The 21,728-nt window shown below is 35.3% G+C and overlaps 1 protein-coding gene across 2 annotated transcripts in view; it reads left to right on the top strand.

Moving 5' to 3' along the window:
* The window catches only part of TRAPPC8 (trafficking protein particle complex 8), an 86,742-nt gene that overhangs the window by 52,905 nt on the left and 12,109 nt on the right, over positions 1-21,728 (top strand). For both annotated transcript variants that reach the window (XM_010828969.1, XM_010828968.1), the window contains exons 15-26: positions 1,024-1,218; positions 1,632-1,762; positions 2,925-2,999; positions 3,479-3,605; positions 6,225-6,379; positions 10,830-11,272; positions 12,792-12,939; positions 13,942-14,038; positions 16,092-16,160; positions 16,251-16,309; positions 17,521-17,694; positions 21,211-21,312. In XM_010828969.1, coding sequence (XP_010827271.1) covers positions 1,024-1,218; positions 1,632-1,762; positions 2,925-2,999; positions 3,479-3,605; positions 6,225-6,379; positions 10,830-11,272; positions 12,792-12,939; positions 13,942-14,038; positions 16,092-16,160; positions 16,251-16,309; positions 17,521-17,694; positions 21,211-21,312 — 1,775 coding nt within the window. The remainder of the gene's footprint in view (positions 1-1,023; positions 1,219-1,631; positions 1,763-2,924; positions 3,000-3,478; positions 3,606-6,224; positions 6,380-10,829; positions 11,273-12,791; positions 12,940-13,941; positions 14,039-16,091; positions 16,161-16,250; positions 16,310-17,520; positions 17,695-21,210; positions 21,313-21,728) is intronic.

Raw genomic sequence — 21,728 nt, 5'->3', positions numbered from 1 at the left:
TTCAAATGTACACAGATGCAACGAACAATTGCCAATATAATTGCTGTTCTTATTGTGAGACTTTTTAAAAATTTAGGATTATTTCCTTAGCATTGAGCTTTAGAATGGCAATACTGGGCCAAAAGTTTAAATATATTAAAGGTCTTTATGCATGTTAAACTTTGTAATTTTAAGTCTTTTTAATTGGAGCTTGGTATGTTTCTTTTTGAGAGCTAATTTAGTCTTTTATTTAAAATATTTATCAGGGTACTTGTAGCAGCATTGTTTTTAGTAGCAAAAAAAATGAAACAGAATGAATCGATAGATTTTGGTACCTCCATATATTGGTTTCATGCTGTAGGACGTGAGTGAATGAATTCTTTATATTTCAATGTGGATGATACCCACAACATAAAGTTGAGTGAAAAAAGTTGCAGAAGGATGGATCAAAAGTTATTCCATTAACATAAATTTCAAACATATACGCTAGTTCTATGAGTTGTTTATATATACACTCATATTTGATAAAGTAAAACAAAAATTATGAATGTGCATGCTATACTTCAACTTTGGAATAGCTCTGGGAAGAATTGGTACCAGTGGAAGAGATGAAGGAGAGAGAATTAGGGAAGGTGACATAGAGGAAATCAGCTCCATCTGTAACATTTATTGTGTTTTTTTAAATAAAATTTGGTTTCTTATAACAAAGTTGACATTTCTTAAATTTTGATACACAAGTATTTGTTATATTATTTTTCATGTTTTGTCCATATATTTGAAGTATTTCATATAAAATTGTGGACACTAAGAGAAGATATTCTGTCAGAGTCAGAAGGAAAAGAGCATCAGTATTACAAGTTGAGTTCCAATTAGGCTAGAATTAGTAACAGAATATTTTTCTCTCAGCTAAAATTGAAAAAGGCAAGAATGGTATATGTATGTATTTGGATACCTTAGATTTTTATTTAAAATATATTTCATTTGAGGGCAGGTGTTAATAAATAAGTGTATTTAGTAGTGGCACTTTTCTTTTTTATTTTTAAGGTGAAAAGCAAGCAGCTACTCATGTAAGTCTTGATCAAGAATATGACTCTGAATCCTCTCAGCAGTGGCGAGAGCTTGAGGAACAAGTGGTGTCTGTGGTCAACAGAGGAGTCCTTCCATCCAACTTCCATCCCACGCAGTATTGTTTGAACAGTTATTCAGATAACTCAAGGTTTCCCCTTGCAGTTGTGGAAGGTAATACACTTGAATTTTTATTCATGTTTTTTTACTTGTTTGTTTAGCTTACAGTGTATTCACGGTAATTTTTTGCATGCCAAATATGAGGGGAGGCTGAGGATACAAAAGTAAATTGAGTACTAGTGAGCTGCATTTATAAAACCAGGCAGTGGGGACTTTAATACAGGAATATTCAGTGTGCTTTTGGAATGTAGAAGAGAGAATGACAGAGTACAGAAAAATTATGGGGGAAATCTTCTAAGGAAGGTAATTTCAAAACCATATCCTGAATAAATGCACATTTACATAGAGAAAAAGGACAGTCTAGGCAGAAATGCAGAGCTTTGAAAGCAAGGTGTGTTCATAGAATTGAAGCATATGGTGATGTGTGGGGTTTATTAAAATTACTAACTTAGGCCTTTCTTTTGCAGAACCAATAACAGTGGAAGTGGCTTTTAGAAATCCTTTGAAAGTTCCACTTTTGTTGACTGATTTGTCATTGCTCTGGAAGTTTCAACCTAAATATGTCAGTGGAAAGGATAATGAAGAAGTTAAAGAACTAGTAAGTTGTTAAAAGGTATTTGTAATAAGCATGTTTCAGTAATAGTCTAACAGATGCTGTAATAACATTTCAGCAGTTTCTGTTCAGGGAGCTGAACTTACTCTTTTCTTATGCTTATTTTCCCTCATTACAAAATGTATGATAATATGCTTGCTGCTGCTAAGTCACTTCAGTCGTGTCTGACTCTGTGTGACCCCATAGATGGCAGCCCACCAGGCTCCCCCGTCCCTGGGATTCTCCAGGCAAGAACACTGGAGTGGGTTGCCATTTCCTTCTCCAGTGCATGAAAGTGAAAAGTGAAAGTGAAGTCGCTCAGTCGTGCCAGACTCTTAGCGACCCCATGGACTGCAGCCTACCAGGCTCCTCCGTTCATGGGATTTTCCAGGCAAGAGTATTGGAGTGGGGTGCCATTGCCTTCTCCGGATAATATGCTTATTGTTGAAAATTAAAAGTATAAAATTTTTCCTTGTGATGAGAACACTTAAGATTTTCTCCCAACAACTTTCTTATATAACATGTAGCAGTATTAATTATATTTATTATGCTTTACATTGTTTCTTATATGTTATAACTGGAAGTTTATAACTTCTGATTGCTTTTATCCAGTTGCCCCTCTCCCCACTTCCTGCCTGTGATAACCACACATCAGTCTCTTTTTCCATGAGGTTGTTCGTTTGTTCTGTTTTTGAAGTATAGTTGACTTACAACACTGCATTAGTTCCTGATACACAACCCAGTGATTCGCTATTTCTGTGCATTTCAAAAGGATCACCATAAGTCTAGTTGTTGTCTGTCACCGTTCAAAGATGTTACAGAGTTATTGACTCTATTCCCCACTTTGTACTTCTTGTGACTCCTTTACTTTGTAAGGGGAAGTTTGTACTCTTAAATCACATTCACCTATTTCCTTTTTTTTTTTGTATTCACCTATTTCTTTCTTCCCCCTAGTGCCTCCCCTCTGACAACTATCTGTTTCTTCTCTGTATCTATAACTGTTTCTGTTTTGTATGTTGTTCACTTTGTATATTGCTTAGCACATAATAAAACCTAATAAATGCTAACTATAGCTATTGTCATTGTTGCTAAGTATTGATATGTAGCAGTGTTAATAATCTGATACTTGATTCGTTCGAATGTATATTTTACATAATTTACTTTTCAGGTAAAAGGTGAACCTGAAATGATTGGAACTGAAGTTATTTCAGAATTCTTAATTAATAGTGAAGAATCTAAAGTGGTAATTATTACTTTTCTGTCACGCCTTTCTAAAAGTAAAATAACAACAGATTTTAAAAGCCTGTTTATTCAGTTTGTTTTCCAGTTTTCTTAAAAATTAAAATTTATCATCTTAGGAAACTGGAATTACATAGAAGAAAATAGGTTGGGAAAGTAGGTTTGCAGCGGTTTTTAGTTTGTTAATTTCCTAAGAAGCCTGGTAAAAAAAGGTTTTGCTTTCTTCTTGGGTTGAATGTTGTAATTTCATATGATATTTGGTTGGCCAGAATATCTTGGTTTTTATTAAAAGTTGTGATGCCTATAATTATTGAGTTTAGAAAGTTTCTTTTGAAAAAAATGCTTTCCAGTAGGAGAAATCAGTTGAGAATTAAATAAATTTAGGTCTGAGTTTTTATTTCTGTAACAGTACAGAATTTAGGTGTTGCGCTATTTAAGATATTGTGAAAACAGATAATAAGAGTGACTTAAATATCTCCACAGGCAAGGCTAAAGCTCTTTCCCCATCACATAGGGGAGCTGCATATTCTGGGAGTTGTGTATAACCTTGGTACCATTCAGGGCTCTGTGGCAGTAGATGGCATTGGTGCTCTTCCTGGATGTCACACAGGTAAAGCTATAGCATTGCTGAACAATTAGAAGCTAATAAGTAAATCTCCTTAGAATAAATTGAGAAATGAGATATTTTAAAATTAGGTTTAAAGTACCTTTAATAAAGACATTTAATCAGATGAAAGAATGAATAATTGAATTATTTTTAACTCTGCAGTTGCTTAAAAAAAACAACTTTATTCCCTTCTGATGTATTTTTGATAATTCTGTGGTTCTACCCTATGTATTTTTCTTCTTTGTTACTGATCCACATTTAGTAAATTCTAAATTAATGTATTCTAAATTAAAAGACGCTTACTCCTTGGAAGGAAAGTTATGACCAACCTAGATAGCATATTCAAAAGCAGAGACGTTACTTTGCCAACAAAGGTCCGGCTAGTCAAGCCTATGGTTTTTCCTGTGGTCATGTATGAATGTGAGAGTTGGACTCTGAAGAAGGCTGAGCACTGGAGAATTGATGCTTTTGAACTGTGGTGTTGGAGAAGACTCTTGAGAGTCCCTTGGACTGCAAGGAGATCCAACCAGTCCATTCTGAAGGAGATCAGCCCTGGGATTTCTTTGGAAGGAATGATGCTAAAGCTGAAACTCCAGTACTTTGGCCACCTCATGCGAAGAGTTGATTCATTGGAAAAGACTCTGATGCTGGGAGGGATTGGGGGCAGGAGGAGAAGGGGCCGACAGAGGATGAGATGGCTGGATGGCATCACCAACTCGATGGACGTGAGTCTGAGTGAACTCCGGGAGTTGGTGATGGACAGGGAGGCCTGGCATGCTGCAGTTCATGGGGTCGCAAAGAGTCGGACCCGACTGAGCGACTGAACTGAACTGAACTGAGCTGAACCATTGGTTGAGATGTCTGCTGCCAGTACAAAGGTTGACTTAGGATAGTCTTTTTTTTTTTTTGAATATTTATAAAAACATAGAGTGAACTAAGGACCAGTGTTTCCACATCATTGAATGTGAAATGACATAAAATTCTGTCATCTATTTTGTAAAAAGAGAAGGATTTAGAGTTAAGCTGGTATTCTTGGTTCCCCAGAATTGATAAATTTTACAAATTTTTGAAAAGTAAAACTACCAGATACATGTTTAACACAGCTTGTCTTTTTTTTTTTTTTTCCTTTAATTTCAGGAAACCATTCTCATTATTTTGTAATAATTATATGTTGCTATTTGAGTTTAAGTTGACAAGACTAGAGAGAGAATTTACTATACAATTCCTCTCTCCTGTCTCTTCATTTTAATACCTGTCTATTTTTAACAAATTAATAGTTAGCAGACTTGAATTTAGCATTTATAAAAGCTTATTATTAATATTGAGAAATCTTTTGGGACCACTTGGAAAATTTGTTGGTTCTTTTAAAGTTCAGTTTGAAATTTCTCCTTGCTTGCATATCTAGGGTAATTTAGTAAAACATTTTTTTGGACCGTATACTGAAATGGAATGAATCCATAAGAATTCAAAAATTATAAAAAAAAAAATTGCCACTAAAGTATAGTATTCTGCAGTTTAGTACTACATGTATAATTCTTGGTTGACAAACACCAGAGGAGATTCTTCTACAAATAATATTGTTAATTTTTAAATATTTAAAGTAAGTTAGCTGAGTGTTAAAAACTTTTTGAAGCTTCTTTCCTTTCCCACTAACCTATGATTTTAATTTTGTACCACAAAGTTATGATTGTCAATAAATTATAGCTAATTACTTCATTCAAGTTACCAAATACATGCATTAATAAATAATTTATAAATTTTTTATGATGTTAGTGGGCGAAGACCCTGAATTACCTATTAAAATAAATTGTACCTTATAGTAGAATTTAAATGAAGTTTTAGTGTAAAATGCTGATAGGGATCTGGGTCAAATGAGGTAATGGAAATGTTACCTTATATGTCTAGTCTGAGCATATCACAGTGAGCTTCAGCATATTAAAGGTTCTAAGTATTCCTGCTAAGAGGGAAATGGCAACCCACTCCAGTATGCTTGCCTGGAAAATCTCATGGACGGAAGAGCCCGGTAGGCTACAGTCCATGGGGTCACAAAGAGTTTGACACGACTGAGCGATAGGTTCTAAGTATTCCTGCAGGAAATACAGTTGTCTGCCTTTGCTATTTTCACACCTACGTGCAGTGCGTGGAAGTTTTTGGGGAAAAGCTCACATGCGTATTAAATGAGTTTAATTTTGAGAAAGCTATGTATGTTATAATTTTCTTTGTGTAGTCTATTGAGAAGGTACAGTTAAGTGTTGAGAAAGTGTAGTTATTTATAATCCAGAAATAATTCAAATTAGTATATATATTTGAATATGAATAGCTATTCTGTCAGATGGGTCTTTTTGGTTAATTATAGGTTTCAGAAACTTCCCATTTGATGATGTACAGTCCTTCTGCAAAGTAAGTCCTAAGAAAATGAGAAATTAAGCAGCATGCAATAGTAGATGTGGTTAAACCTGAACATAAAATACGCTTAGTTCTTTGCTTAACCGTGTTAATTGGTAATTGTCTAGAGTTCTTCTAGAAATAATCTGAAACATACAGTACTCATATATTCAGGTTAACTTGATGTCAGTTAACTTATCAAATTATTTTAGGGCATTGATTGTTTTTTTATTTCAGGAAAACATTCCTTGAGTATGTCAGTCCGAGGGAGACAGGATTTAGAAATTCAAGGTCCTCGACTTAACAACACAAAAGAAGAGAAAACGTCTATTAAATATGGTCCTGATCGACGTCTAGATCCCATAATTACTGAGGAAATGCCACTATTGGAGGTATTTCACTTTTTAAAAATTCATGGGCTTAATAATTTATCTCTAAGGTGAGGATGATATTTTGGATAGATTAATTTTAGACTTTGAGATTGTTGATATATTGAAGTGCAGTTTTAAATTCTTGGTAAGCTAATGTTAAATAGATGTAATTCACAAAGACAAGATAATCATGCAAATTGTCATTAAGTCACAGCCAGGTTATAAGATATAATCCTCAAAATATTAATAGAAGTTGGGAAAAAGCTTCTAAAAGAACACTTTGATTGTTATTAAAATCAGTGACTCTTTCTGGGTAAGATATAAAAATAACAGTTAATTTTTATAAAATGTTTAAGCAATATAGATAGGTGTATGAATAAAAGCAATATTCATTTCATTTTCTTTGTGTCCCACACTGTCATGCCTTCATGCAGTCTTTTAGCTGCAAAAGATAGAAATTGATGCTAGGTAGTATTAAACCCACTGCCACCACCGCCCTCCCCACACCTATTATTTAGTTCAAAGGATTTTGGAATAACCTCATGGAAACTATAAACCATCATAGAACAGTAAGCTCAAGAAAGAATAAGGACTCAGCAGCTGTGGGAAATTTGTAAAGCCTTTAGAAGGCATTACTTTCTAAATAACTTTTTATTTTATATTGGAGTATAGCCAGTTAACAATATTTGATAGTTTCAGGTGGTCAGTAGAGAGACTCAGCCGTACGTATACATGTATCCATTCTCTTCCAAATTCCCCTCCCACAGCCTACTACATAACGTTGAGCAGAGTTCCACGTGCTGTATAGTAGGACCTTGTTGGTTATCCATTTTAAACACAGCTGTGTGTACATGTCCATCCCAAACTCCTATTTTGATACAACTTTATTAGTCTTACAACTTCTGGTCTTTGTGCCACTTCATTACAAGATATATCAAGTGTCTAGGAGAGAACTGTGGCCCACCTTGAATCAGCTACCTGAGAGGCAGGCCGCTGGCACAGCCATGGAGTGTAAGTGTGAACCCTGGAAGGAGGTTCTTCCTCCTGCATCCTCAGATTGCCCTGGAAGGCGGGGGTTAGAAGCTTAGTCATTCACCTTCAGCCAGTGATACCAAACTGATGTTTCTCTTTTCAGACCTTTCCTTGTATATTTGTATATATTTTTAGTAATCATACTGCACATTTTATTCTGTGACTTGCTTTTTGCCTTTCTCAACAAAACCTGGTCTTTGTTCTCATTCAGTAAAAATTCTTTCACAGCTACATAAGGTATGCCTTTATTTAGATACATTATACTGTATTTTAGTCATTTATGTATCGATGGGTATGGGTCTGGCTTTTCATCATTACAGTTCTGCAGTAAACATTATGTATATATTTTGTCCATGCTCTAGTTTAGGCTATAGACTTTTAGAAATGGAATTGTTGGATCAATTGTGTAATGTACTACAGAATTACCTTTAGCAAGCCTCTCAGAATTGACACTTTTCCTTCAGAATGAGAGTGCCATTGCCTCGTGTCAGTGCCATACTGGATACTATCGTGTTTTTATTTTTATTTTTTTTTAACTTTTGTAAATCAGGCTGGTGAAAAATGACGTTTCTTTGATAACTGATAAGGTTGGTTAGTCTTCATTTTTTTTGTCCATGTGATTTTTTTTCTTCTTTAAGTCCATATGATGCCCTTTAATTGGATGTTACTTCCTTTTTCTCATTGGATGATTTTATGGGTACTAATCCTATACTTATAGTGGTGGGATAGGTAACATGCTCATGAAAATGGTGATATCTGTATGTGTTGAGCAAAAGGTATTGTTGAGCTGCATGTTTTCTGCCCAGATTTTACACCTGCTTAGTTATGTTGCAGACTTCCCAGGTGGCTCAGTGATAGAGAGTCCACCACCCAAGTATGAGAACATGGGTTTGATCCCTGGGTTGGGAAGATGCCCTGGAGAACGAAATGGCAGGCCACTCCAGTATTCTTGCCTGGAGAATCCCATGGACAGAGGAGCCTGACAGGCTGCAGTCCATGGGGGTCTCAGAAGAGTCAGACATGACTTAGTGACTAAACAGCAACAATAATTATGTTGCATTTAAAGAGCTGTACGGGGGATTCGCTGGTGGCCTGATGGTAAAGAATCCGCCTGTCAATGCAGGAAACACTAGTAATAATAATAAAAAATAAAGAGTTGTATAGGGCAAGTAGAAGACTTTCGACTGAAGTCAGTGCTCATTTCTGGTTAATAAATACTTGCACATACTTTATCTTTCATCTGGCGGTTTTCATCATTTAAGATTTTTAACTTAGTTAAAAGAACGTCTATTATATTTGGATGAGTAATAGTACCTTACTATTAAATATACCTTAATATTAGTAAAAAAATTCGTAGAATATTCCCATTCCTTATGTCAGAAATATTTTGTAGATGTTTGAAGTGTTTAAGGGAGTAGTGAAAGAAGTAATCAATCTACAACATCTGATGAAATAGTCTCTTAATCAAAACAGAGTGAGCATGAAAATTCCGAAGCTGAGAAAAGATGAAAATTAAAGTGTCGTGTGTTAACTGTCAGGTGTGTAGCATACTGAAAGCATACAGCTGTGAGCTGTATCTACTGATTAGAAATATTTTGTTTTTAAGTTCTGTTGGAGGAAAAAACGGTGTCATTGCAAAACTTTTTCTTCCCTTATTAATTTTTTTTACATTTCATTAGAAAAAAGTTGTACATAGAAAAATAGAAGAGCAGGCCCTTCAGGTTCTCACTGTAGGCAGTATGTTGTATATATGACATTTATTCAACCAGACTTGCCTATCATGTCAGATCACTTGATGTTACAGATGAAATCACAATGACTAGCCTTACGTGTATCATTTTTACTTTATATGCCTATCACGCATCTTGAGGATTAATTAGTAGAAGTGAAAGTCCTGGTTCTTGGTCTTATTTTCCATTAAAGTTTGAAGCTGTCTAAAACATAAACTTTTTATGAGGACTTTTAGCAGAGATGCATTTGAAGTAAAGGCTAGATATACTGGTTCTCCTTAGAGTCAACACAGTATATTTTGTAAAACTTTATTCTGAAGATATATACAGAGTATCCTACATATGGTTTCTCACTGGTCCTAGTCCACCACCCTTCCCCTTCTGCCAGTGCTGTTGCCTTACCCATGCTGTCTGGGTGTCTATGTGTTTTAGTGCATCTTTACAGTAGTCTTATTTCACTGGTTACTCATGCGGTTGTTTTTGATGTAACAACTCAAAATTGATATTCCTTCACAAATTTTAGCTTATTTGACTAAGCTTATTTGGTACTGGCTAATGAGTACATTATCTGTGTTTTCAGTATAGTGTTATGCTTAGTTTGTTTTTTCCTAACTTTTTAACCTGTGTTTTGGATTTCTGCATTAATCCCTTATTGTCTCGTGTCCATTTCTGAAGCTTCTCATTTCCCCTGATTTTATCTGATGCCTTAAGAATTTGGCCAGAATGAAGTCTTATTCAAACTTAGATTGAAAGACACAGATATTTCCACTGGACTTTGATAACTCCTTTGGGACAGCCAGCTGTACCTTTACTACTCACACTCTTACTCTCTTATCCCTCCTTTCTGTGATTCTGTCAGAGTACTTCTGACATTTACGCTTGTGGATCTTTTAAATGCAAATGACTTACTGGATGGTTTTGTTAGTCCATATTTCTAGCTCTTTAGTAAAGGTCAACAGTCCCTCTCTGAAATCCTGAGGCCAGGCATGTGTTGAAAGGTTTTTTTTTTTTTTTTTTAATATTTAGAAATCACGCATATACATGTGTGTTTTTATCTTCCACATTTTGTGACCCCTGTTGGGTTTGTGGCAGCACCAGTTATCAAGCACATTAACATAGCTTGAATGAACCACATGAATATTGCACTAAATTCCCACTTAGTCTATAAAGAATCTGTTAGTGAGATCAGGTTTCCCTCACACATTGGGTTATGGGAACCCTGAGGATATTCAGAGATACCAGGTTTAAAAATTATGGATATGGAATCATGCTTCTGTATGTTCTCCTCTTTTCAGAGCTATTGTGCATCGCTTCATTTTAATGATGTATAAATAAATAGATGAGCTACTTTTTAAGTTGAGAGTGTTAAGGGCTCTTCAGCTGATAACTGTTCATGTAATCATGTTAAATGGCTTAATAGCTTGTCTTAACCATAATCTACACAGTTGTGAAAATTTTGCCGGTGGCCCTCTAGTTGTTGACATTGTACCTTTAATATGTAACTCTGAAATCTGCTACTGAGTAACATTGGTCTCTGTCTAAGAACTCATGGAGTTCTTAATAACCATATACACAGGGAGATATCAAAGAGAATGAATAAAATACTTGTAACCTTGTAGTAAAGAAATAACAGCAACTTAAAGTGTTATTCAGTAGAGGTTCAGAATTTTTAACAGACAATATAATAATATTTTTTCCCTCCAATGCAGGTGTTCTTTATACATTTTCCTACAGGGCTCCTCTGTGGAGAAATCCGAAAAGCCTATGTAGAATTTGTCAATGTCAGCAAATGTCCTCTTACTGGATTGAAGGTTGTTTCTAAACGTCCAGAGTTCTTTACCTTTGGTGGTAACACAGCTGTTTTAACACCGCTGAGTCCCTCGGCTTCCGAGAACTGTAGTGCTTACAAGACTGTTGTGACAGATTCTACCTCTGTGTGTACAGCACTCGTATCATCAGCTTCGTCTGTGGACTTTGGCATCGGCATAGGAAGTCAGCCAGAGGTGATTTCTGTTCCCCTTCCTGACACTGTTCTTCTACCTGGAGCTTCAGTTCAGCTACCAATGTGGTTACGTGGGCCAGATGAAGAAGGTGTCCATGAAATTAACTTTTTGTTTTACTATGAAAGTGTTAAAAAGCAGCCTAAAATACGGTGAGTATTACAAAATTTTTTAGATTTAACCTCTGCATTAAGGATACGTATATATGAAAAAAAGTGAAAGTGTTACCGACTCTTTGCGACCTCATAGACTAAGTGTATGTAGACTGCCAGGCTCCTTTGTCCATGGAATTCTCCAGGCGTGAATACTGGAGTGGGTAGCCATTCCCTTCTCCAGTGGATCTTCCTGACCCAGGGATCTAACCTGGGTCTCTTACATTGCAGGCAGATTCTTTATCATCTGAGCCACCAGGAAAGTATATACCCATTCAAATAAACATTTTATTATTTGTTAACATATGTTGTTGTTTACTAAGAAATTACCATTATCCAAATTATGCAAGAAGTTTTTATCTGAGGTTGTCCCTAATCTGAGTAGCCAGAAGTGGAAAAAAAATTAAGCTACGTTAATCTTTTTCATGCTTCTTTCTGTAAACTTCATGGCTTTTTGATACAGCTCTGTGGTCAGAGCTACCACATAATAATGAAATTCACAGGTACCATGAATTAAGAGTGTCATTAGTATATGAAGACAGGTTGCCTACAGTCATCCTTTTTAAAGAAAATTATTTTAACTTTTCCTTTTCTCTAGTGCCCTCCTCTGCCTCCCCAAACTTGTGTGTTTGCAGAGCAAGTAATTTGGGTGGTATTATGGATATCTCTGAAGAAATCAAAACACAAGGAGCTGTAGCTTGTATATTTGCACGACAGAGTATTTCGTGCTAATCCTATTGTCATTTTTACAGAATTAACTTGGAATAATTGTGCTACTTTTTAAAATTTGTTTGACTATTTAAAATATCATAAAAGGTTTACTATGAGAACAAAAAGATACAATACTTGTAAGGAAAAGTATGTTGTTAGGTCCTCAGTAAATGTTAATTCCCCTTAAGATGAGTCCTCTGGCCAAAGCAATTCATTAAGGCTTTGTGGAATGTAGTAGTGGTGAAATGAGCTTCCAAAGAAAGTAAAGGTTTCAGAATTTGAATGTCAAAGGGTATAGGCAAAAGAGTAGTGGGTATTCCAGGAAGTAGCTGTATATATGGATAAATATTGACAAGTTAGGAGATACAAACTGAATATAGTTAGTTTGGCTACAGTGTAAAATGTGTAAAACGGGAATGAAGATTGAATTGTAAAGTTCTCTTGTGGAGAGCCTTGAATGCCAGGTGAAAGTGTGTAATTTATCAGTACTTGGTAGGCATCCAGTAACTTTGGAACTATTATCAGAAGAGTCATAATCAAGACGTAACTATATGATGATTACTTTCAGGTCTGTGCTCTGAATGAGTTTGAGCAGGGAAAAAGGGAGACTAATAGTTTTCTTCCGAACTGGGAGTAAAGAATTGAACTAAAGTTAGGCTAACTAGATACTCTTACATTATTGTCTTTGTTTTTTTAATAGTATAAATGGTCCTGAGAGTGAATAGGTTTTAAAAACTTTATTTGGAATTAGAGAATCATAGTGCTGGGAGAGGTTCTTAGATTAAATTTGTAATTTTTACTTCTTTAGTCACAGAATATTAAGACATACTGCAGTCATTTGTACCAGCCGATCTTTGAATGTGCGAGCCACTGTCTGCAGAAGTAATTCTCTTGAAGATGAGGAGGGCAGAGGAGGCAATATGCTAGTCTTTGTGGATGTGGAAAATACCAATACTGTAAGTTGGTTTAAAAATAAACTTTGTTTTTAATGAATTTTTTTCCTTCACAAGACAGCATAAGCTAGGAATTTAGGGAGTGTTCATTTGGAATAGAATATAAAAATATCCTACTTCTCAATTTGCTTTTGTGGCTTTATCCTTTAGTGCTTCAAATAAAAGGATCTAGTGGTATTAATATGCTGCATAGTCATATGGTATATAGCCATACATACCACTAATTCAACCCAAAAGAGATCTTATAAAATGCTTTCTAGTCTCACCATTGAGAACGTCTTTTGATGTGATTAAATTTACAAAGTTCTATTAGGATTTCACATTCAGTAGTAACTTGATAACCCCTCACTTACACATTTCCAACAGTACCATTTCCTTTATATAAAGCATTTCAAACATTTTATTTACCATTCCTGTTTATGTACTCTAAATATAAAAATGAAAATTCTTGAAGGAAGGGAATGTGATCTTATTAAAATAGAATCTTAGCTTCAGATTGATTCAGTTTAGATACCGATTTGAATTGTTATTAATTCTGTAATGTCCTTTTTCTTTCAACTCCATAAATTTGTAAGGTTATTTCAAGTTGATTGTATTTTGGGATTCTGTTCTTTGTTGCTTTTTTGCCTTAATAAGAATGTGATAGAAAGACGAAAAAAAAATGAAAGTGCTATGGTTTTGATTAAAAATTGATAAATAATTTTTGATAAATAACTCACTATGATAGATTCTAATAACTGAATGCCTTTCAGTATTTAAAAATTTGCCACCAGAAGTATAATTAAATCTGTTTCTTGGATAGGTGATGACTTACCTGTTTTAAGAATGTTTGTGAAGGAATTTAAATAATTGCCATTCCTGAAATATATAGTGTTAATTTATTTCAGAATAAAAATTGCATCTTATGTTAACTGATAGTGACTTTGATAGCAGTGTCCTTCTCAGTAGAATATACTAAGTTAGTGCCTCTAAATTCTAAATGACTCTCTTACTTCTTTTTGATAGAGTGAAGCAGGTGTGAAGGAATTCCATATAGTACAAGTATCAAGTAGTAGTAAACACTGGAAGTTACAGAAGTCTGTAAATCTCTCTGAAAACAAAGGTTTGTGCTTTTTCCCTCTTCAGAATAAATTCTGATTATTAGTTTACTCTTTATTAGTTACTAGTTTATTAGTTTACTCTTCTTCAGAACAGTACCAGAATATAATAAGATTATTGGTGCTTTTCTTATAATTAACTTTTTTAAGCATTAAATTGTGCATTCATTACATTGCATGATTTTTAATGAAACTACCCATCTTAATCAATGATTTCCCATCTTTTTATTGCACATCTTTTCTATTTGTATATTCTTTTTTAAAAAAATTCAGTTGTGGGACTTCGCTAGTGGTCTAGTGGTTAAGACTTCACCTTCCAATGCAGTGGGTGCAGGTTTGATCCCTGATTGGGGAGCTAAGATCCCACATGTCTCGTGGCTAAAAAGCTAAAACATAAAACTGAAGCAGTACTGTAACAAATTCGATAGTGACTTTTAGAAATGATCTATCAAAAAAAAAATAAAAATTCGATTGTAAAATTAGTGCTTGAGTATATGGTCACAGTCAAAATTTCAAATAGTACAGAAGCATATAGACTAGTTTCTCTTTGTTTCCTTTACTGTTGGTAAGCTGTTTTTCTGTATATAATCATACTTGTATGTTGATTGGCTTTTCTGTGTATTTCCAAACCCATGTAACACTTAAAAGAACATGCACACTTGTGATATGTATTGTCTAATTGTTTTCCAAAATATTTCTATCATTTTATCATCTTGCCAGTAATATGAGAGTGCTTAGTGCTTGTCAGAATAGATTGAAGCTGGCAAAATGATACTCTTTCTAGAAAGAATTATACATGTATTTTAAAAGATTAAAAAAATGTTTTAAACCCTTAGCCTCACAGTAATCCTTATTTTTGGAATTTATACAAAGGAATTAATTCAAAATATAAGAAGATCCATATATTGAGAGCAGTTTATTTCAGGGTTATGTTTAATATGGAAAAATTGAATGTTATCTTTAATGTGAATTAAGCTACAACTCATGTTGTCATTAAAATATATAAGCTTTTAAAATGTGTCTGTTATATAGTGGGAAAATGCATCATAGCAAACTATGTGCATATAATAATATTGATACAAATTATCCACATGGAAAAATACTGATAGGAAATGAAATGATAGCATGGTGGGGTTGTGTGCTCCCTGGCTCCCAAATTCTAAGTTTTCAAAATTTCTGTTTATCTGTATGAACATGAATTTCAGGAAAATTTAATCTTACCCTTTTAAAGAATTGAATGAGATTTGCTTCACTGAGAGAAAAGCAAAGATGTTTTTCAGTCAGTTCAGTTCCTCAGTCATGTCTGACTCTTTGCGACCCCGTGGACTGCAGCATTCCAGGCTTCCCTATCCGACAAGAGCTCCCGGAGCTTGCTCAAACTCTTGTCCATCGAGTACGTGATGTCATCCAACCATCTCATTCTCTCTCGTCCTTTTCTTCTCTTGCCTTCAATCTTTCCCAGCATTGGGGTCTTTACCAGTAAGTCAGTTCTTCGCATCAGGTGGCCAAAGTATTGGAGTTTAAGTTTCAGCATCAGTCCTTCCAATGAATATTCAGGACTGATTTCCTTTAGGTTTGACTGGTTGGATCTCCTTGCAGTCCAAGGGACTCTCAAGAGTCTTCTCTAGCACCGCAGTTCAAAAGCATCAGTTCTTCGGCACTCAGCTTTCTTTATAGTCCAACTCTCACATCCATACATGACTACTGGAAAAACCATAGCTTTGACTATTTAGACCTTTGTTGGCAAAGTAATGTCTCTGCTTTTTAATATGCTGTCTAATGGTTGGTCATAGGTTTTATTCCAAGGAGCCAAGTGTGTTTTAATTTCATGGCTGCAGTCACCATTTGCAGTGATTTTGGAGCCCAAGAAAATAAAGTCTGTCAGTGTTTCCATTGTTTCTCCATTTGCCATGAAGTGATAGGACCAGATGCCATTAAACATTATTTCTAATGATGAAATGTTTTCCAGTTTGGCTATAGAAGTCTGAGTAATGAACTAGGTTTTACTATTTTACAAACGGAGAAAGATCTTTGAAATTTACTCTTTTCTTTTCCTAGACGCCAAACTTGCCAGTAGGGAGAAGGGAAAGTTTTGTTTCAAGGCAACACAATGTAAGGAAGAAGAAGGTAAATTCATTTTAGTGTCACACTTTCTTAAATGGTCATTTTCTGTTTCGTGCCAATGATATGATTAGTTTGTTCTCCTCCATTTTTTAGTTGTTACGGAGGTCTCAGAAAAATACACCTTTGCAGATATCATCTTTGGAAATGAACAGGTATGCAAGTAAACCTAATAGCATTTGATATTTAAAGTTATAGTTCTGGAGTATCTTGACTGTTTTGGCAAAACTGTTACTCTGGTAATCTCTAAATTCTTTGGTGGATGAACATGTCAGCTTTGTTGAGTTTTGCAACTGTTGTCATGTCCCAAATCAAATAAAAATGCTATATGTAGTATGCCATTTTAATTAGTAATTTAAAATTAGCTTTCTTTTAGATTGTAAGATACTCAGGAGATAAATTTAGCTCTTGGCATTAAAAAAAGGAACAGGATTATAGGAAAGAACCTACCTATTTGGAAAAGTGATCACAGTGGAACATACAGATGATGATCCCCTGGATTTGGGAATATCAAATGGTTCTGAGACCCAAATAATAAGCTGTTCGTAATTTTTTTTTTTTTGGTAATGAGATAACTGAAAATTTTTTGTAATTTTTGTAACCAGCGAACTATGTGAACAGTGGTTTAACAGAAAAAAGTTCATGTCTGAGGGGGAAAATCTTACATATTTATTAATATTTAATAGTTAACTTGGAAGCTTAACATCTGCTTAACAGAATTTATAATACAGGAAATTAAGTGTCGAGATTCTAAAGTTAAACACAGTATTCTATTAACTAGGGGAAATTCTGTAGTTCTGAGTCTGTTTAAAAGTCTTTTCCCTTATTCTCTCCCTTCAAGTGTAAAAGCCAAGTTAATGCCAATAATTTCATTTGAGTTGTGTTTCATTGGGTATCACCTAGTCTTCCAAGTATTTGATTGGGAAATACTTGTTATTTTTAATAGTAAAACAAATTTTTAAATAGGAAAAAATAATTTAAAATTTTTCTTTTTAACAATCTACTTTTTTTAAAACTGAAGAATTGTTTACAATATTTTATTAGTTTCAAGTGTTCACAGCAAAGTGATTCAGTTATACATACATATTTATATATATGTTCTTCAGATTCTCAACAGTTAACTTCCTATTTTATTTTAATACCCATTTGTCTTCCCTGGATACTTGGAAGGTCCAAGTTAATGTCGTGGCAGTATAGATTTAAGATTCAGGGTAATTTGTACCAAATATTTTAGGTGTTCAAGCATTAGGGTGGCCTTCTTATATTCAACCAAATTGATAAGAAATGTATAAGTTGTAGAAATACAAATTTTGGCAGGGTATATCTAATTGAAAACACATATAGACAAGTGATTTCCTTTTAACAGATAGTAAGTTCAGCAAGCCCATGTGCAGACTTCTTCTATAGGAGTTTATCCTCTGAATTGAAGAAACCACAAGCCCAGTCTTCGGTGCATACAGGAAAACAGTCAGTAGAGGATGTTACGAAATTAATCCAGAAGTGCAATGAGGTGGATTTGAATATTGTGGTGTTGTGGAAGGTATGTGTTGTTAAATTATTTCAGCAAGCCTTATTTATACTTGATTCTTAGGCTGAACAGTAAATGTAAGCTACTGTGTATATTTTTTCTGCTTAAATTTTCCAATTTGAGTTTGAAAGCTGTTTTATAACTTTTTGTTAACAATTCCAGATGACTTTTTTTTTTTTTGCCTAAAGGAAAAAATATTCATTCAAATTAAATGACTTTATTCTGTTACTTACTACTTACAAGAGGTACTGAGAATATTGTAAAACATAAGCTCCATGAAAGCAAAGTGCTATTATTAAACTCTTTATTGTGAGCATTTTCAAACTCTGTAAAAGGAAAAATAACACCACATACCTCTAGGTACCCATTACTCAGGCTCCAGCAGCCACTAATTTGCTGCTGTTCATTTTCCACCGGTATTCCATTAGCTCCTTTACTTTATTTTTACCTTCCTTTGTTTTTATTTTGTACTATATATTTTTAATGACATAATATTTCATCTGTAAAAGCATTTTGCAAACTGCTTTTCTAGCAGATGAGGACTTTCTTGTTGAATATAACCCTGCCATATGATTATCTCACTCTAATTAACAAAAAAATTATTTATAATTACCTAATTGTTGATCTCTGAAATTTTCCAGATTGTTTGAAAATACCATTTTAATTAAAAAAAAAACAAACAGATTGAAATGCCATCTACACATACTCATGGCAGACTGCTGCTGCTGCTGCTAAGTCGCTTCAGTCATGTCCGACTCTGTGCGACCCCATAGGTGGCAGCCCACCAGGCTCCCCTGTCCCTGGGATTCTCCAGGCAAGAACACTGGAGTGGGTTGCCATTTCCTTCTCCAATGCATGAAAGTGAAAAGTGAAAGTGAAGTCCCTCAGTCATGTCCGACTCCCAGCAACCCCATGGACTGCAGCCCACCAGGCTCCTCCGTCCATGGGATTTTCCAGGCAAGGGTACTGGAGTGGGGTGCCGTTGCCTTCTCTGCATGGCAGACTAGAATGAGGTAATTTAGGCATTGGTCTCCCCTAACTGAGGGTTCCATCCCAGGGTTGGGAAGTTCCCCTGGAGGAGGGCATGGCAACCCATTCCAGAGTTCTTGCCTAGAGAATCCCTACGGACAGAGAAGCCTGGTGGTTGCAAAGAGTCGGACATGACTGAAGTGACCTAGCACGCACGCAAAGTTAACTTGAACTATAATACAGAGATTTATTTTTCACAGTATACCCTTTTGTATCTTAAATATGTGTCTTTAGAAATGATTCTACACTGAAATTTAGGACCTTGCCTAGGGATATTCACCTGAACTATGTGAAGAGGTTTTATTTTGTATTGTCCAGTACAGAGGCCTAACACTGGGACATGTTCATGGTAGATGATCAGAACGTGCATTTTAAATTAATTCAGATGTTCTAGCATGTTCTTTTTACCAAGCTGTACATTTTTAAATCAACTTTCCTGAAACCAAGCTGGCTTTACATGAGTTCCAATAAAAGTACTTAAGCAAATTGACTCTTGTTGATTATAGAAGGTAAAGATGCTTAATGCTATAAGGATAAATTATACATTGTTACCTTGAAATCAAATGTCCTTGAAGCTTTGAGTCAAAATTCTATTTTTAGCCTCAATAGCATTGCCCCTTTATGTAAACCAACCATCCATTAAGTGTATAATAGACCTTATGCATTTGTAGCTGTCACTCCACAAACGCCTGCAATGTAACAATTGTAATATATCCGAGATAGGATCTTGAGTAATGTGTGCTGTATTCTGTACTTACTGTTGAGCCCACAGTAACCTTGGTTGGAGGGGTGAGTTTTCATTTTAAAAATCACCCTGAATGAAAATCAGCTACTACTATTGCTGATCGCATGAAGAAGAAGAAAACTACCCAAGACTGTGATGCTCCACAGTTAGGAAATGGAAGTTTGAATAGATTAAAGGATGGGATATTGTCTGGTATGTGATAAGTTTATGATTCAGCTCGTTGAGAAAGTGACTAGTAGATTTTCCTTAGTGAGGGCTCTGGATAATGCACAAAGTATCGCCTTCACTGAAAGAAAACCTGACAATTCATATAAGTTGTGGAGTGGATGCTTAGGGAACATAGCACTCTAATAAAATACGATTCAGAAGAAAACTAAGACCTTGGACAACATTTTTGTTTAAAAAAAATTAGTTGTAAGGGGGTATGATTGAAAGTGTGAAAGTGTTACTCACTCAGTCGTGTCCAACTGTGCAACCCCATGGACTGTAGCCCCCAGGCTCCTCTGCCTATGGGATTTTCCAGGCAAGAATACTGGAGTGGGTTGCCATGCCCTTCTCCAGGCGATCTTCCTGACCCAGGGATTGAACCCGGGTCTCCTGCATGGCAGGCAGATTCTTTACCATCTGAGCCACCAGGGAAAGCCCAAGGGGGTGTAATACAGCTTCTAATTATTCTTAACCAAAAATAAAGGTTTGTTTTGAAAAACGAAGACTTTGTACAGGAGAGACTGCATTATAGGGTTATGCATGATTTTTTTTTGATCTCACAAGACCACTGAAAGAGATGTGTGTCCTTTGTCAGGACTCTATCAGCTGTCATATTCTCGATTAAAGATCACTTCATCAAGTATTTATTTAACTCCTCCTGCATTTCTCAGTTATGTGTGGATGGATGCTAAGCAGGCCTTGGGCCTGCCTGGGCCTTAGTGCAGCACTTCTCCAAGTGTGATCAGTGGATGGCAAATTGCCACACGTGTTAAGTATAGAAATTGAAAATAAACATTTTTGGAATGTTTATAGCATTTGACTAAGTAATTTTGAATCTGTTGAGTCTAATAGTTAAAAAACATTGGGCTTGTCAAAAAAAAAAAAGAATTTAACTATCTGTATTTGCATAATGTGATGTTAAGTATATCAGAGCCATTTAGAGATTTTATTTTCTCCAGGATAGAAGAAGTTCAAGAAGAAGAATTACATGCTGGAATAAGTTTTAATATAGATTAAATTAGGCCATTGTATAAGAAGAAAAAAAGCCTTTTTTTTTTTTTTTTAAGCTTACGTACTTAAATTTAAGATCTCCAAGGACCTGGCATTTCCACTTATAGGATTTACAATTATACTCACTGATTTTGCTCTACTATGTGATAACTCTGGTATGTCTTAGAAGCACAAGTATAAGAAAAAGCCTTTTGCCTGTATATTGTCAATCCAGTAAAGAAAAAAGCTTGTGTTACGGTATAGCACTGTTCTTTTTGGGCTAGCTTCTTAAGCATTCTAGAGAAAATTAGGAAAGGTTTCAAGATTTGTTTCTCCAATATCCAGGCCAACTGTTTTATATTGAGGCAGAGCAGATTTTGACAGATACTTTATTGATTGAAGGAATGAATAAAAGTTAGAAATGCTGACACAGTCATGAGTATTGGTATTTGATAGATATTAGCTGTAATACCTCAACTTTCCAGCAGATTTTGCCTTGATTACTTTTGAGGTTACTGCCAAGCAGGGGTAACGTTTTTGTGTTTTGTTCTTCTTAGGCTTATGTAGTGGAAGACAGTAAGCAGCTTATTTTGGAAGGTCAGCACCATGTTGTTCTTCGCACCATAGGAAAAGAAGCTTTTTCATATCCTCAGAAACAGGTAATGACATGCTTTGGGGCCTCCTGTGAACTTGTGGGGGGGGGGTTTGTTTGATTGTTTTGCGTTTTTGAAGGTGTCTGATTTCTTCAAGCTTTTATACTGAGATTTGAATTGGGGGTTGGTGGCAGAAAGCTGATTAAAATTAAAAATGAACAAATTGATTTTGAAGTTTGCTAGCCCTTAATATGGAGAAGGCAGTGGCACCCCACTCCAGTACTCTTGCCTGGAAAATCCCATGGGCAGAGGAGCCTGGAAGGCTGCCATCTATGGGGTCACTTTCACTTTTCACTTTCATGCATTGGAGAAGGAAATGGCAACCCACTCCAGTGTTCTTGCCTAGAGAATCCCAGGGACGGGGGAGCCTGGTAGGCTGCTGTCTATGAGGTCGCACAGAGTCAGACACGACTGAAATAATT

This window comes from Bison bison, unplaced genomic scaffold (genome assembly GCF_000754665.1).
Source record: "Bison bison bison isolate TAMUID 2011002044 unplaced genomic scaffold, Bison_UMD1.0 scf7180017864498, whole genome shotgun sequence".
Lineage (NCBI taxonomy): Eukaryota > Metazoa > Chordata > Mammalia > Artiodactyla > Bovidae > Bison > Bison bison.
Note: the sequence above shows the minus strand (reverse complement) of the source record. Positions and strands in the feature narration are given on the sequence as shown.